This window comes from Octopus bimaculoides, chromosome 9, assembly GCF_046866305.1.
Source record: "Octopus bimaculoides isolate indiv1 chromosome 9, ASM4686630v1, whole genome shotgun sequence".
Lineage (NCBI taxonomy): Eukaryota > Metazoa > Mollusca > Cephalopoda > Octopoda > Octopodidae > Octopus > Octopus bimaculoides.
The window spans coordinates 31,002,098-31,020,366 of record NC_142936.1 but is presented as its reverse complement, the minus strand read 5'-3'; the positions used below and the strand labels follow the sequence as shown (position 1 = coordinate 31,020,366).

The following is an 18,269-nucleotide window of genomic DNA, read 5'->3' as shown; positions in this document are numbered from 1 at the left end:
ATACTTATTATATAAGTTTCTATATTAAATGTCAATAGTTACAAAAAGGTACTGTGCTTAATTTAATAGCTGATATTCTTGCCCTGATAAAAGTGATATTATACTAAAATCAAAATTCTGAAAATCCATAAACTTGTTTCTTGATAAGACACTCCACACCTGGTACTTCTCTGATCATGCACTTTCTTTCTTAAGGACCCAGTGCCATGCTTATAGCAATACACAAATTCTTGATTAAAGGGTGATTAAATAAAATTATGGATACATTATGTATATATTAAGTATTGCAGACATTCAGAAGGCACTTAGAGTTATTTACCTCCCTATTCATGACTATTAAGAGATTATGTGCAAATTATTTGCAAACTGTAATGGACATGTAAATAAAGTATTGGATTTCAAGCCTGCAACACATGAAATCATGTTAAGGTGTAGTATTATATAAAATACTTTAACTTGCTTAACAAAGGTCTTATGCTTAATAAAGAAATCCCTTCATTCTATTTACTGCCCACCAGAAGCTACTGGCAAACAATTTTTCTTTAGTTTACTAACCTTGTTGAATTGCTGTGCCATTATGAAAGACAGGTAATTTTACATTGAAATCACAACTAAATCTCCATAAAGTCACTCACTACAATCTTAATAAAAGAAGGACATTTTGGATCATGAAATCCAAGATACATTTTTAATCAACACTTGTTGCAAACAGGTAACTACTAGTGAACAAAGCTAGTGACATAAGTACCTTGATCACAAGCACTTCAGTCTTTCTACTTGAGGCCTTTACCCTATCAATTTGACTGTCTCTCAATATCTTTTATGATCTCTGTATGACTATTCATTCATTGTTAATATAAAGAAGTGATATAATAATGCATATGTTTAAATGACTGCTAAAAGGGCTGAAATTTTTTTGTTGGGATCCCTTTTAAAAAATATGTACAGTAAAGAAATATGTAAACTCTGTCTTTTATTTTGTATTATTCTCAAGACTCTTTATCTTTGCAAAAGTAAATGATCATATTCTCTCACATGTGCACAACCTTAATTCTAGCATCTTTTTATCACTCACAAACTGTCTTTGTCTTACATCTAATAAGTCATTCATTCATTCACTGGCTTTGTTTCTATCACAGCTGTGTTCTACTCTTGTGCCTTTTCAAAAATGCCTACAAAATTTTTCAGTGTCTTTTTCCAAATCTTATGACACTGCCTTGTACATCTGCATGTGTTAAGATTTAGTGAAATCATTTGAAAGAATTAAATTTTTATAGATTTTTTCAGAATTAGAATATACTTTAAACTAGCATGGGAATATATTTTCAGCTCAAGATAAATAAGATATATTTAAACTATGGCATGGGAATACAATTTTGTAGCTGTTCTTGAAAAATGCAAATTTGTGTTTGAAAAGTTAAAGAAAAGGATAAAGCAGAAAAGTAAATATTGTGACTTGTGATTATAAAGTTTGATCCAGTAAATTTCTAGAAGAGAAATAGGACTGAGATAATCAATCAAGAGGTCCAGTTGCATTTCTAGGCATACTATGCTTTAGTTTGATCTGAGATTCTTGCTTATCTCATTATGCAATGAGGAGTGAGTAAAGTAGTTTCTACATAATCTCTTCACTTCAACCTTCCTACCAAACTGCTGGTTTTGTGCCTAAATTGATAATTATAATCATTATCATGGTTGTCCTTCTCATCAACATCATGACTATATAACTAAATTCACAAACCACACAAACTATATTGTGAAAATTATTGAAACACTCCTCCCATTTTTCTTAAAATATTTGAAATTCTTAAGTTTATAAATTCCTTGTAGTATGTACTCATGAGTAAGGCAGATTGTTGTTATTACTAACAAAGGCCGTGATCTATTTGGTATAATGGAATTAAAAAATTGTTATTGTGATTTAAGTGTTTCCAGGATAATTTCAACTTAGTAAATCCTGTCTATTTTCATACAGTCACAGAATCACTTTGGTAGAGTTTTTTTATTATATGAGATCTGCTAATCATGATTGTGTTTTCATATCTGTCATGTGGAGCAACTATCATCCCTATGACAAACTAAGTGTTTATCATTTGCTTAGAAAGATACTACCAGGCTGATGAAGAAAGGGAAATGTCTTACTTTTATACTATTGATTGCAGTTCAGTTGATCAACTGATCTAATTTTTATACACCCACTGGCCAACAATAATTAAAAAGTTTGAGCTGAAAATAATGCAAAAATGGACATAACTGTTTTTTTAATTGTTATACATTGTTTAAATTGCACATGTTAGTAAAATAACCCTTTTTCTATATAAAGTTATTTACTCAACATAGTCTCCAGCACAAGTGATGCATTTGTCATTGAATTCAACTCTCAAATCCACTTTGCAAAAATTCATGTGTGCACTGTTGTACTTACTTTTTCTCAGCCACTTTCACCTCATTTGCATCGCCATTGTTCTCATTGGGCTAAACAGCTAGAAATTAGGGGGCACTAAATTTGCACTGTATAATGAGGACAGCTGTGTGAAGAAGTGTCATGCCCTAACAAGGGAGGGGACCTGTGGAAGAGGTAGATCCAGGAAAACATGAGATGAGGTGGTAACGCATGATCTTAGAACATTGGGCTTCACTGAGGCAATGACAAGTGACTGAGACTTTTGGAGATATGCTGTGCCTGAGAAGACCTGGCAAGCCAAGTGAGATTGTAGTCGTGACTAATGCCAGTGTCACATAACTGACCCATTTAAAAGCACCCTTCAATTATTGAGTCATGTGGTGTGCTTGTAAAGATTTCTTGAACCAAGTGAAATCATAATTATGGCCGATGCCAGTGCCACCTGACTGGCACCTGTGCTGGTGGCACATAAAAAGTACCATTTGAGAGTAGCCAATGCCAGTGCCGCCTGACTGGCACCCGTGCCAATGGCACATAAAAAGCATTATTCAAGCATGGCCAATGCCAGTGCTGCCTGACTGGCACCCATGCTGGCAGCACATAAAAGGCATCATTCAAGTAGCTACCATGCCAGTGGCACGCAGAAAACACCCACTACACTAGCTACCATGCCAGTGGCACGTAGAAAACACCCACTACACTAGCTACTGTGCCAGTGGCACATAAAAAGCACCCACTACACACTTAAATTGGTTGGCATTAGGAAGGCATCCAGCTGTAGAAACCATGCCAAATTAGATTGGAGCCTGGTGCAACCTCCCAGCTTGCTAGTTCTCACTCAAACCGTCCAACCCATGCCATCATGGAAAGCGGACGTTAAATGATGATGATGATGATGATGAATGGATGGATAGAGTATACAATCCCCATAACTTTCTGTGCCAATTGCTGGTTGTTGAACTTCTTAGACTTTGGAGAAGAGATGTGAGGCCATTCCATAGATGGAATCTTCAGTTTTGGATCATAAATATACAACTGTTTCATTCCTTGTCACCTGATCAGATATAAAAAAAAAACATCTTCATTGGCTTCAAATACTTTCAGCAGATCAGAGAAGACTTTCATCTGTCTCTGCTTCAAATCAGGTATCAACTGTTTAGCACCCACTTTGCATACACTTTCCAACCCCCAAAATCTTATATCATCTTGTATTGCATCATCATGTAGCAAGCTTGTGGATTGTGTAAATTAATTCATCCACTTCTTAGCAATTAATATCAGTGGTCACAGTTGATGGTCTTCCACTATGTAGTTTGTCTTAATTGCTAGTCTTCCCTTCTTTAAACTTCTTCATCCATTTATGCTCATTGCTCTTGTCATGGTATTATCTTTGAAAACAGCCTGTAACCTTCTGTAAATGCCAAACAGCATACAGCCTTCCTTCATCAGGAATTCAATGATGACAAGCCGCTTCTGTTTGGAACCCATTATTTGCCTGCAATGAAGAACAGGAAGATTTACCATAGAGGTAGAGTTATTCTACCAACACGTGCAATTTGAACAACCTATGTCAGTTAATAAAAAAAGTTATGTTCACTTTAGCATTACCTTTGGTAGAACCCTCATATCTGCTTAAAGCTGAAAATGCTTTTCTGTTGGTATATTATTATATTGATCATTTTCTTGTTTTGTCAAATAGTGAGTGAACTAATAAAACAATGGTTTAAAGTTCAATTATTTTTACTGTCATTGTGTTAAGCTTAAAACCGTGTAAATTGCAAAATGAAAATAGATTACTTAGTGTTTCATTCATGGAGCATTAAAAAACTTAGAAATAATTTTGTGTTGAGAAAAAAACAACAACAATTAATGACTAATATTATTTTCATTTTCTGGTATGGAAGATAATTTCAGACATATTTCACTTACCAAAGTAGTGACAAAAGTACGGCTGAGTAAATATACAGTAAACATTGCCTCCTTTCCTTGATTTATAATAAGAACAGTATCCCTTCACATATGAAAAAACAATTGATTCAAATTTTTATGCAAATGACCAAATTTCGTGAACCATCCAACCTATATTTCTATAGACAAATATGTTAGATAGATATAAAACTAATGTAAAAGTTTTTGTCTAATTTACTTTTGATTTTTCTATTATCTATTTGTTTGATTATTTCATCTGCAGGTCTATCAGACATCCCTGGTGCTGCTCAAAGTGGTTACCCAGCAGCAGCAGCAACACATTCTCAGAAACCTACTCGCAGCAAATATACCAACCAGCCACCAGTAATTGGACCGAATACTCGTGTACGTATGATCCTTGTAAAGCGCAGGGTTGAAGAACTGAAGGCTGATCTTAAAAACTTACAGCTCTTACATCGGAAAAATACAGAAACTGGGCAGACATTGATGGCTGAATCGGCTAAAAAAATTTTGGTAGGCTAAAAATTTTTGCTTCTTTACATTTAAATTTACTATTTCCTACTACTAGAACAACTATTATCATTACTAATTTAGATATATTTATTTGTTTTCTTCTATCTATTTGTTATAGTTTTATGCCATTGGCTCCTTTGAACTTCGGAATTTTATAACACTAAAAGTATTCATTGAGCTTAATTCTCTCCTACTTTTATTATCATTGTTTCTCATCACTTAAAGCCATTTTTACCAACATTTTATTTCTGACCATGTTTTTCACCTCTGACTACTAATCTGCAATAGTTCAAACTACACACTACAATATCTCTTCTCCTTGGACACGAAAATAAAAATGATTTTCAAAGCTGCTATATTGGTATCCTAGAGTTATGAGTAATGTGTAATAGTATATTCAGTGAATAAGTTTTTAGACTATCAGCTTTGGATCATGAATCAATAGTCTAAAACTGAGTGTGTGCTTATTCACTTGCTCACTCAGACATATAAGATGCAGCTCATAAGTTCATATACTCACACAGGTACTGAGAGTATAGATTATGAGTTCATATACTCACTTGGCTACTTAGATCTTATGTAGAAAATAGATTTCAGAAACTTTTAACATTTGTATATTGTTGGTACAAATGATTTTTACAGGTGTAAAGTAGGAATGCTAAATTGTTGACTGCCAAGGCTGATTGATCCATATTAAACATATTCACTAGTTGAGGCATAAGTTGAACATAAGACTTGTAATACATTAGACTTAACACACTTGCTGTAATTAGCCAATTAACCTCTTCCTTTAAAAAGTACTTTAAAATATCTCTGATTATCAATACTTGATAAGATTCATTGCATTTAAACACCATACTGACAAAATGAATTGCAGAGCCAATGTAGTGTGACATACCAACTAAAGTGTCAGTAATGTGGTCCTACAAAATTCTTAAGTTTCAACCAATCTAACTAGAAATAAGGTTTTAAGTAGTGAACTATTATAATTGATAAGTGTTTTATTAATGTGGATTATTGAATCCATGTCCTCTTAAGTGTCCAGAAGTGACAACTAGAAACCAGTTGTGTTTTCCCTAAAATCACTACTTCAATGCTAAGTCTTCAGTTTTTTGGTTGTACAGCTTAAACAAATTTGATAGGATGCCAAATACATATTTATACATGTGATATGAATATCACCTCATCAATTCTCTTCTCTTACACTAGATATTATGATATTTTTATAGAATGTTTTGAGTAGAATTTCGTTTACGGTCAGTCTACACCCCATTCGAAAAGAGCGGCATGATGTGGATGCAAATTACACAGAGTTTGTCCGTGAAGAAAAGAGGATAGACCAAGAACTTTGGTAAGTTGATATTTATTGTTAACATTATTCTCTCCGCCACCCACTATATGTCAGTCTACACCTCCATTTGTAAATAGGCATAAATGTTGAGATTTAACTAATGTTAGCAGTTTATCAATAAAGAATTTCTTTGTGTCTTAAATAGGAATTGAATCAATATTCAACTTATTTTAATATGAATTATCTAACCAATAAACAATTCCTCTTACTATGATGTAAATGTCTTATTATTAACACTGTATTCTGTCCAAAAAGCTTAACTTTCGGCCCATTTAATTATAAATACATACTACAGCATAGGAAAAACTTGTTACTGTAAACAAACTTCTCAATACAAACTTCCAAAGATTTAGTGAAATATTTTCAGAAGAACTCACAGGTGGAATATTTAAAATCATAAATCTACCTTATCAGGGTTGACTTGAGACTAAACAACAGCAACACCTCATCTCTTTTTTCTCTGTGTCTTCCTCTCATCTCTTTATCTTTGTTCATTTGTCTATCCAGACCAATTTGAAGACATAAATAAATTTTAATTGAATTCTTTGTAGATTTTTTTTTGCCCACTGACCTCTTGCCTGCATGTTTCCTTCACAGCCAGTTAAATTTAGAAAGTTCCCTATGTTTTCACTCTTTTTAAAGATGGCTAACAGAGAGGGAAAACATTTTTTTTGATGATGTAGTTGTAATAATCAAACTATTCATCAATAAAGAAGGCATTTGAAACAGCTGTAGTAAATCTTTAAACAAATTTGTGTTCTTCTTTTATACAAATGTCATACCTGGAACCTTCCCTGTATTGGATCTTAGATTGGATCATGAACCTACATCTGTGAATGTATATGTATATATGGAGATATGTATGTGGTACATATACATATGTGCTAAACTCATCACTTTCCTGGTGTCCTGAATGTTAGAAAACCTTAATTTGAGAACTGATTAATAATATATATTAATCAGTTCTCTCTGAGTGGTACTACACTCTCTGAGTGGTTGGCATTAGGAAGGGTATCCAGCTGTAGAAACTCTGCCAAATTTAGATTGGAGCCTGGTGTTGCCATCCGGTTTCACCAGTCCTCAGTCAAATCGTCCAACCCATGCTAGCATGGAAAGCGGACATTAAACGATGATGATGATGATGATGATACACACACACACACACATACAGACATAACAGAAGTAAATAGACATCCTTCCTTATAGTCATTAAAATTTATTTAAATCTTAAATTGTACATGCAAATTATTTATTAATTGTTATAATGTGAATATTTAATATTTAGTAGAAATGCTCGCTGCATTTTTCAATGCAAGGACCCTATTAGGCATGTTACTGATCAGATGGTGATTATTCTCTTGTGGAATTTCTTGCCAAGTTTCATGCAGTAATCTCAAAAGATCTAGCTTTGAAGATGCTTTCTTGCTCTTTTTATGAAATGTCCTGTTCATTATGTTCCAGAGGTGTTCAATAGGGTTCATATCTGGTAACTGGTTTGGCCATGGAAACTTATTAATGCCATTCTCATCCGACAAATCTTGGGTCATTTTTAGCTGTGTGACAAGGAGCCCCATCTTCCATAAATAAAGAGTCTTCTTTAATCATTTCACCACTGGAGAAGATTGGAAAAAGTCCTTTCTTCAATGAGGACACATATTTATCTGAGTTTATATTTCCCTCACACTTCACCAGCTCTGATCAACCATTGCTCTAAATTGCTCTCCAGACCATCACAGAATAGCTGCAATCTTTTTACAGACCCACATTCAACCACTATCAAGACCCACATTCGACCACTGTCAAGAAATACAGTAAATCTGGATTCATCAGAGAATATGACAGTGTCCCAAAATGCTAGTGGCCTCTCCACCATCTCACTGGTCCAATCTTTTCTCCGTTTGGTGTTGGCTGGTTGAAGAAGTATATTCTTTCTTATCACTCTGCCATAGCAACCAAGTTTGTGGTGACACCTGACAGCTGGAACTGACATCAACTTATTCTGCTATGTCAGAGGCCTTGCAACAAGGATTATCTGCCACACTTCTCTTAACAAAGAGAAGGGTCCTGTCGTAGGGCCCTTGTTGATCTGGGCAAAGTGACGTGGACTCCTTCCCCTCTCTAGTGAATTGCGCAATCACTCTATTGACTGTAGAAAGCAGGATCCCAAGGTCTTCTGTGATTTTACACTATGTCTACCTTCACAATGACCCACAATATGGCCTCTTTGAAATTCAGACAGTTCCAAGTCTTCTTTTGTACATGGCATGATTAAACAGTCACATATAGAACTTGAAACATAAAAATGTCAATTAATAAAATACATAAACCTTTACAAGTTAGAACAAGAGCACTCAGAGAGCGCAAACCTCCACCAAGGCAACATCAGCGTCCTATCAACAATTAGTGGAAGATGATTTTAAAAATGAGAATACTAAAAATGAACCCATCCACTCACAGAAATTAAGTAAAAAAAAAAAAAAAAACAGAAAAATAATCCAGAATCCTTATCTGGTACTGGACCAATCCCAAAATCTAATCAGTTTGTGCCAGTCACAAAGCCAAACATACCTGAAAGTTTCATCCAAATCCATCCAGCGGTTCTTGAGATATTTTGTCCATGGACAAACAAACAAACACAACTGAAAACAATACCTCTGCCTTTGCTACGGAGGCGGTAATAACATAAAACGATGTTTTATGGGATGTTCATTTACTTCTGTCATGTCTTTTTCCATCACTAATAATTAATTTTTAATAAACCTGCTGGCTATTTGAAATATCAGTGTCTGAAAAGATGCTGATATTCTATATATTGGGTAATCCCGTAAATAATGCGGTTTTTTCAATTGCATGAACTAAAAGTCAGAGTGGGATAGGATAAACTACCTGCATCAACTTACTATAAAAGCAGATAGTAATTTTACCTTGTCCTTATTTTTAGTGCAAGATTTGAAGAGGGCAATTCGATTTCAGCAGTTAGTTTTTCAAAGGCTGGAGCAGTTTGAATAGGAAACGTCCCCCCCACACACACACACACACCTTATTCACTGGACATTGTTCCATCTGATTATCATTTATTCTGCAGTCTTCAAAATCATTTAGACAGAAAAAAAAATGAATTCTGTAGATGAGGTCAGAAAAGTACTGGATGAGTATTTTTCGTCACAGACAAGTGAAATTTGGAAGAGGAGCTTTGCAAGTCTACCAGATAGATGGAAGAGTATTGTAGAAAATGAAAGAAAGTATATTTGAGATTAAAAAAGAACTTGGTTTATCTTAATTTTGAAAAATAAAAGAAATATAAAAGCCACATTGTTTATGGGATGACCCAATGTCATAGCAATGGGATTTGACTGGCATGCAGTGACCAGACTCCTTCCACTGATGATTTCCTGTAGAATGAAATAATGTGATATGGGAGTTCCAGTGCCCATGACAGATGATTCTCATCTGCTATGATCCATGTGTGTCCTTTTATGCTCCAAGTACCTATATGAGTAGATCTTTCAGGGCTAATAATGCAGTATTCAGCGTTTTAGTAAGACATCTATATTAAGTTGGATAAAAAGATTACCTTTTGGTATTTAAACTGTTTCCATTGCTAATAAGTGATATATATGTGTGTGGGGGGGGTGGGGGTGGAAAGGTTGAATTATATTTCATCCTTTACTTTGGCAGGCTCCAAAGGGTGATTTCTAACAAAGATTCTTCATATTTTGCTGGTAGCTTACTGGCATAAGATTTTTGTGAATATGAAAGTATTATATGTATCTGATGTGTTATGAGAATTTATGGAACGGTATCATATAGAAACTCAACAAATTTGTTAAAAACGGAGAAGAGAAGATGTTAAAATTTGAAAGAATTTTAATACATGCATACAATTGTTTCAAACAGTGATATCAACATGTAAATACATGGTAGAATAATTAAAATTAATCTGGTTAAATCAAATTAATTACGTACTCCTCAGTGCAAGAAGTATACAACAAAAAATTATTATTTGAAACATAAAGCTAATGAACTCCAAAAATTAAAATGTATAATCGTACAGTCCGATAAAACAGGAAATCTATACGGTGTAGTTGTAGATCTATACTGTGATCTCCTACACAAAGAAATTACAAAGAAATATAAGATTATAAATAAAAATGTTCTAAAATCTGTTAACATTAAAGCCAAACAAATAATGAGTAAATGTCGAATTGATGATGTAACTGAAGATTATGAACCATATAGGCCTAGAATTAGCCAGAAAGATCACAAACCTAACTTTCATACTGATCCAAAGGTAAGACTCATCTGCCCTGTAAATCTGACATCGGAAAACTAAGCAAATTTATCTTAAATAAATACCTACATTTTTTGAAATCCAAAATAAAACTCAACCTGTAGTCAAAAACACTAGATACAATCAACAATCAACTGGTTCACCAACATACAAGATAAGAAAAAATGTAAATTCATCCAACTTGACATAGACAACTATTACCAATCTATCAACCTTAATAAAGCACTTACTTAATAAAGTACTTATCTTTGCCAAGAATAGGACTAAATTATAAATGAAAGAAATTAAAATCTTACTTGAAGCTAGAAAAACAATAATTTTTCAGGATACACCAGACTGTTTCAATGTACCCATGGGTATACAAGACTCTGCTGAAGTAACCAATTTAGTTGGAATTTACCTTCTACACCTACTTAAAGAAGAATTCTCTGAATTGGAAGGTGGTCTTTACCACGACGATGCACTATTCTTAGTTAGAAATACCTCCAACAAGAAACTTGAACTCTACAAAAAAAAGACTACACAACCAAAGACTATCCACCACTATTGAAAAAGATAGCAACTCTGTGACCTTCCTAGACGTTAACTTTAACCTTAATACTTCCTCTAAAAAATTTGACCTCTAACATAGAAAGAGGAATTAATCTATTATCATCTAATGAAGAAATTTTTAACAAACAGAAAGACTACTATAATCTAGCACTTAAGAAGGCAGGATATAAATATGAAATTAAGTACAATAGTCATCAACACAACATTAGCAATAGATAAATCCTACAACCGCAATAAACATACTAAAAAACATAATCAATATGGGCGCCATAACCAAAACTTTACTAAAAGAAAAAATAATACTAATTTCAGCAATTCACAAATCACTGACTACACTAATAATCTATATATATATATAAAAATGAGAATGTGTGTGTGTGTGTGTGTGTGTGTGTGTGTGTGTGTGTGTGTGTGAATCCCTAAAACTCGAGAACTACACAACCAATTTCATTCAAATTTTACACATGCCTTACTTAGGGTCCTGGTTGTGTTTTAGTCAAAAAATTTTTTTTAACTTCTTGCATAGTTCGAGCCCACAGCAACATAATGAAAGAAGTAGTATACCAAGCAATCATTATTACCCATAATTCCTCTAAATATATATACATCGGTTGTACGAAGAATTCTATAAAATTAAGAATAAATAATCATAGGTCTATCTAAAAAAAATTTGACAACTCAAAAGAAACAATATAGATTACTCAATATCTTGAAAAATCCTATCTTCAGCCCCATCTATAACTCCATCTAAATTATATCCATAAGATATAAAGTCATGTCTGGAAAAAAGTTATAATATAATGAGAATGAATGGTCAATACTAGACATGAAAAAGTTTTTTCATGTAAACACATGTCCAAATTCCTTTTTATTAATCTTAAATAATATCCCCCCCCCCCCATTTTAATTTTAATATCCTTTACAGTGGAGAAGGCTAGCCACTGGATTTAGTTAAAAAGAGACGATGAGTGATGGCTAGAGAAATATTGAGCTTTGTTTTAATAAACAGTTGATCTAGCAAGCGGGCCTCATATCAGTGAGGGGGGCCGGTGCGCATTGATGCCGTCGAGAGGTAGGCCCCGAAACGGCGCGCATTCTCTCCTGATGACCCCATACACTTGCTGGCTTCCGGTATGCAGAGTTCTTGACTGGTAGCACTTGCATGTGCGAGTTGTTTGCAAGACATAATATCTAAACTTCCCAGCCTAGCAGCGGGAAGTTTAGACAGTGTCATGTTGTCACTTGCTGGGGCTGCCTACTGGACCCTAGCAGCGGGAAATTTAGACAGTGTCACGTGACAACTTGCTGGGGCAGCCTGCTGGAGCCTAGCAGCAGGTATAAAAAAGGGGAATTTGACATGACAATCAGTCGGACGCTGACACTCGTTGATGCTGCATCGAAGAGGCCAGGGAATAGAAGAAAGAAGACATGCACCCAACACCAGAGCTGAAGACACCTCCGAAAGGGGGGGGGCGCCACGTCAAAACGGTAGAGGTGTAGGGGCCGAAACCGGACGTGGTTCCTCCTGATGATGTCTTGAGCTAACTGGATCCTATAAAGGAGCTGTTGTGGTTGCAGACCACGAAACATGGTTGAAATTCCTCCCCTTTCTTTCTAATACCTCTATTTTTTTAAATATCTCTATATATTAACCCTTTCTATGAAATTAGATTATTAATCATCAAATACTCTGCACATCAATTTATCTTACACTGTATGGTTATATATTTATTATTTAACCATCCCCTCTTATAATTACATGATCCACTCTATATTGGGCTAACATTTTCTCCTAATCTCCATACACCTCCCTTTCTCTCAATATATTCTTATATCTTCCCTTAGTATATATAATATACCTTTCTTTTTTGTAATTTCATTTGCATATATACTTTCCCCTTACATTTTCCAATTAATATTGTTTAATGTTACTTGCCAATCTACCTGATATTTAATTACATCTTACAGCTGATATATGCAAACACATAATACTTCTTGGTGTCCAACTTGCCTAAAACAATGTGTGCATTTATAGATATCATTTTTATTTGTCATTGTGTGTGCACATGTATTTTATTTATATTTATTATTATTATTACTATTGTGTGCTTATTACCTATATGTTATCACCAATTTGTATTTTTTTAATATAAACGGGTACACATATATGTATGTCCCACACATACAAACACACATATACATACTCTTTTACTCTTTTACTTGTTTCAGTCATTTGACTGTGGCCATGCTGGAGCACCACCTTTAGTCGAAGAAATCGACCCCAGGACTTATTCTTTGTAAGCCTAGTACTTATTCTATCGGTCTCTTTTGCCGAACCGCTAAGTTACGGGGATGTAAACACACTAGCATCGGTTGTCAAGTGATGTTGGGGGACAAACACAGACACACAAACATATACAACACATACATATACATATATATATATATATATATATATATATATATATATATATATATATATATATATACATATATATATATATATATATATATATATATATACGACAGGCTTCTTTCAGTTTCTGTCTACCAAATCCATTCACAGGGCTTTGGTTGGCCCAAAGCTATAGTAGAAGACACTTGCCCAAGGTGCCACGCAGTGGGACTGAACCTGGAACCATGTGGTTGGTAAGTAAGCTGCTTACCACACAGCCACTCCTGCGCCTATATGTATATATATATACACCACTATATAGACATACATATAAATAAATAAATATATATGTATGTATATATATTTGTATATAATAACATCTTTTTATATGTGTGGGTAAATATAATTATATCTGTATTCGCTTGGCCTTTTTCCCCTCTCTTTGCACCAGTATAAGTATACTTATTTTTCTTGTACGGTGTTTTTTCTTTCATATACACCCTCAAATAAAACAACTTGAAAAACAGCTAGAATACATAAATCCATATATACTATTTCGCAGATATGTTCTCTTCAAATGAATCAGTATACAAAAAATTATTTTCCTTTATAAGATTTTTATATATGAATTATTTTCATATATTTCAGTATACTTATGTGCACCCACTACCCCATAAATAAATCAAAACTTTTTCTTATATTGACAATGCACAATAACCTTATATTAGTTAAACACTCATTACTTATATAATATTACTATATACTTCTCTCTCACTTTATGCCAAGCTAGATTCTTAACTCATATCTTTATTTATACACAAACATAGTCAACCTACTAAATATTGATAATTATAATTAAAAAAAATTTTTTAATACCTTGTCCTAGCTTTATTTTCTCCCCTACATTGTTAATTTTTAGTCTTACAAAATCTATTATACCTCTGAACGTTTTTTAAATATTTTAAACCACAGCAAGTATTTACTATCTTAATTTTGTAATATTAACAACTAATTTTCCTATTTTTATTTTTTACTTTATATTTAATACACACAAATGAATATAAGTTGTTGCACTAACAAGATTCCATTATATGTAGCTATTGCAGTATTTCTACTAACTCTTATTCTCATTGCATTCTATCAGCCTACTATATAACTACATTCACTAATTTAATTTCATTCTCACACAAATTTTTTTTACATACACACCATACCTAATATTACATATACCTGTCAAGTCATATCCTAATTCAAACATAACTATGCCTCTCCATTGGGGATCTCTATTAAACTTCTGATGATAAATGACTTATTTGGAGTTTGAATTTCTTATCTACTTACTCTTCTATAGAGGGAACGTCTCTTAAACATTTTTCACTTATACTGTCAAATAACCGTTAACTGCATCAGTTTTAGTTTATTCACAACAAGACTCACATTCTTTAGTATTATCTCAATTTTTCATACAGATAAAATATGTATATCCAAATTTGTTATCTGCTATTTCCTTCATCAAGTCTTCTAAAATAATAATACCAAATCCACTCACAAGGCTTTGGTTGGCCCGAGACTATAGTAGAAGACACTTGCCCAAGGTGCCACGCAGTGGGAATGAACCCGGAACAATGTGGTTCGTAAGCATCCTACGCCTGGATATTTTAAAATAATATTTTCTACAAATATGCTTCTATAGAATTTCGTTAAAAAATACTCATTTTTCTGAATGTTAGGAAACAAATTCTGTGGAGTGCAGCTGTGTAGTTATGGCCATAAATAAACATTTATACATACATACATGCAGGAAGATTAACATTTTTACATATACATTCTGACGTTATAAACATGACACACATGTATATTTATATATACCTACATACACATTCCTATATTTTTAAAAATATAACTCATAGATGTATACTTTTATAATATATTAGTTATAAATATATATGTAACGGCCAACACCAATACAACTAACACCACAACTACAAAGACATCTCCACTCCAACTATCACGACCAATACTAAAAATACTCCTTTCTCAGAAAATGGGCAGGAAGAGGCCCTTTACAATTATGTATAAACATGTCTCAACTGTTTTAATTTACGGAATAGCATTCATTGGGTGTCATGAAGAAATTCTTCTTTTCATACATTTCTTCCTGTCTTTCCATGCGTCAAATTCATAGGACAGCTGATAGCGGTGTATTTTATGACTATGACCTTATCTGTTGATAACCTTTAAAATAAATATCCATCCAGATAAACTGGCAACAATAGTCCCAAACACAGAAAACAAATGCTAGTATCCTTAAAAAAAGTAAAGTTTATTTGTTTGTTTGTACATTGAATGCTGAAATCACTGAATAAGATTGATAATATTTCTGGTTTTTCATGTCATTTGAATTAATTTGACCATTCCACAGATAACTGGGCACTTATTTTCTGAAAACAAAATGGAGGTGGCCAAGTCAGTGGTGTATTGGTTCCTATTTCTAGCTATCTACATACTATCTATTTCACCATAATGCTTTTTACAGAGTGAAAAAATACTTTACTTATCATGCAATCCACCTCCAACTTTTTACTGCTTTTTTATCAGGGGACTTCTGACAATTTTTAACTGTAATATCAAAGGGAACTCATTCAGATCAAGTAAAAGCTTGCCTAAAATTGCCAAATTTATGGCTATGTATCACTAAAATCAAACTAAGAACAAACATGCAGGCACAAATTTACAGTGACAATGTTTCTGCAGAGTTTGCTTGAAATCTAAAACTTAGTGAAGGCAAAATATCCCTTGATACTGAAGGGTTGAATTCCTCAACAGTCTGGAACCATCTGGTTCTGCTACCACACAACCTTGAATTGAAGAAGGGCGCAGTTATCATGCTTCTCAGAAACCTGAATCAGTCATGACTGAACTACAGCCTCACATTACACAATGTAACACATGTTTTGTTTATTTGTATTTTTTAATGTTCATATATGCATTTTTTGCCACTAAATTCAAAAATCACATTCGTTTTGACGTAACATCGATAGTTATTTATTTATTCCTAATTTCATATTTGCTCGTTATATTTGTAATTTTCCTCTACAGCACTTTGTTGGTTCAATCTATTCTAGTATTGTAAGGATAGTTACACAACATTTAGTACTTTTTCATATATTGAAAGGTTTTTAGGAATTATAATATTAGTTAGAACAAAAAGAAACAATAAAACTCTGCACTGTAAATGACTTGATAACTCTTTCTTAAGATGAGAAGTGCTTTGACGATCGAGATTTTCTGGAGTGTATATCTTCGTCTCTTCTGACTAGAGACCATATATAATCTCCCATCATAGCAGTATCCCATCGTCCTTGGTATCTTCTTTCCATAGTTGCGATGTTCTGATGAAATCTCTTACCATGCTCCTCACTGACATCACCCAAGTTTTCAGGGAAAAAAATCTAGGTGAGAGTGCAAAAAATGAACCTTTAAGGACATACGACAACCCATTTTCTTGAAGTTTTCAATAAGCTTTGCTACCAGTTGTTTGTAATTAGGATCCTTGTGATTTCCTAGGAATCCACGAACTACATCACGAAATGCACACTGAGCTTCTTTTTCAACTTTTATCATCACTTTTTCCAGTTTCTTCAACTTCAACATTGCATTTATTTGAGGCCCAATAAATATGCCACCCTTGATCTTAGCCTCAGATAGCTTTGGACACATAAGACAAATTTCTTGAAAAGCTTCTCCTCTAAAATCTAAGGCCCTCACAAACTGTTTTACCAATCTGAGTTTGATATGAAGTGGGTAATAAGATTTTGTTGGAATCTACTAGAGGCTGTTTGAGAACATTTAACATTCCTGGCAGCAGTTCCACTCGTGGGGGCCAATGTACTCTCTTGTAATGATCATCATCAGCTCTGCTGTCCCATAAGCAAAGGAAACATGAATACTTTGTGTATCCCCCTTGCAAGCCAAGCAAGAAGGCAAACATCTTGAAATCACCACAAACATCCCACTTGAACTCGGCATAATTTATTTTGTCGAGAAGTTCTTTGACATTATCGTAATTTTCTTTCTTCTGTATGGAGTGTGCAAGAGGCAAAGATGGATATTTATTTCCATTGTGGAGCAATACTGCTTTGAGACTTCGTGTTGAGCTATCTATGAATGGTCGCCATTCTGCAGAATCATTCTTGAGTCCAATAGCAGTAAACAAACCAATCACATCTTTACAATAACACAGATCATTAATATTTCCATAGTAAATTTTAAATTCGTCATGGCGTTTCCAGTACACAGATGTCTTTAAGTCTTTTCCCAGTAGATTCCATTCCTTCAACCATGATGAAAGAAGTTCAGCTCCTGACTTAGTAAGACCCAGGTCCTTGATTAAATCATCTAGCTCACTCTGATTTGGAAAGTGAGGCCCAGAAGTCGTTCTTGGTACGAAAGCTTCCTCCATTTCTTGGCTGCTGCTTCTTGTTGACTCTTCAGATTAAATATTTTCTGGTGGTAATGGTACTCATAAACTGTCATCATGTGGGACAGGTGCTCTAGATGATGGTATGTCTGGATACTGAAAAGCTTGTCTTCCTTTCACTTTTCTATACTTCGATCATACAAAAGTAACAGTCATCGTGATGGTTCTTTGGTTCTCTCCATACCCTTGGAATGGCAAAAGACATTGACCTTCTTGTACCTCTTAACCATCCTTCTAGAGTAGATTGACAGCTTCCACATATCACATGTGGGGCCCATGGTTTGACCTGGTTACCCATAGGCATTCCGAAATAGAGTCTGTACACTATCCACAATTTGGCACCTTTCACGATCT

The 18,269-nt window shown here is 34.0% G+C and overlaps 1 protein-coding gene across 34 annotated transcripts in view; it reads left to right on the top strand.

Annotated features, from left to right (window-relative positions):
* LOC106875847 (coiled-coil domain-containing protein CG32809) overlaps positions 1-18,269 on the top strand; it is a 931,982-nt gene that overhangs the window by 727,937 nt on the left and 185,776 nt on the right. For all 34 annotated transcript variants that reach the window (XR_016243094.1, XR_016243099.1, XR_016243098.1 and 31 more), the window contains 2 exons: positions 4,596-4,846; positions 6,076-6,197. Coding sequence is in view for 27 of the 34 variants with exons in the window: in XM_052970538.2 (XP_052826498.1) it covers positions 4,596-4,846; positions 6,076-6,197 (373 nt within the window). In the remaining 7 variants the exon portion in view is untranslated. The remainder of the gene's footprint in view (positions 1-4,595; positions 4,847-6,075; positions 6,198-18,269) is intronic.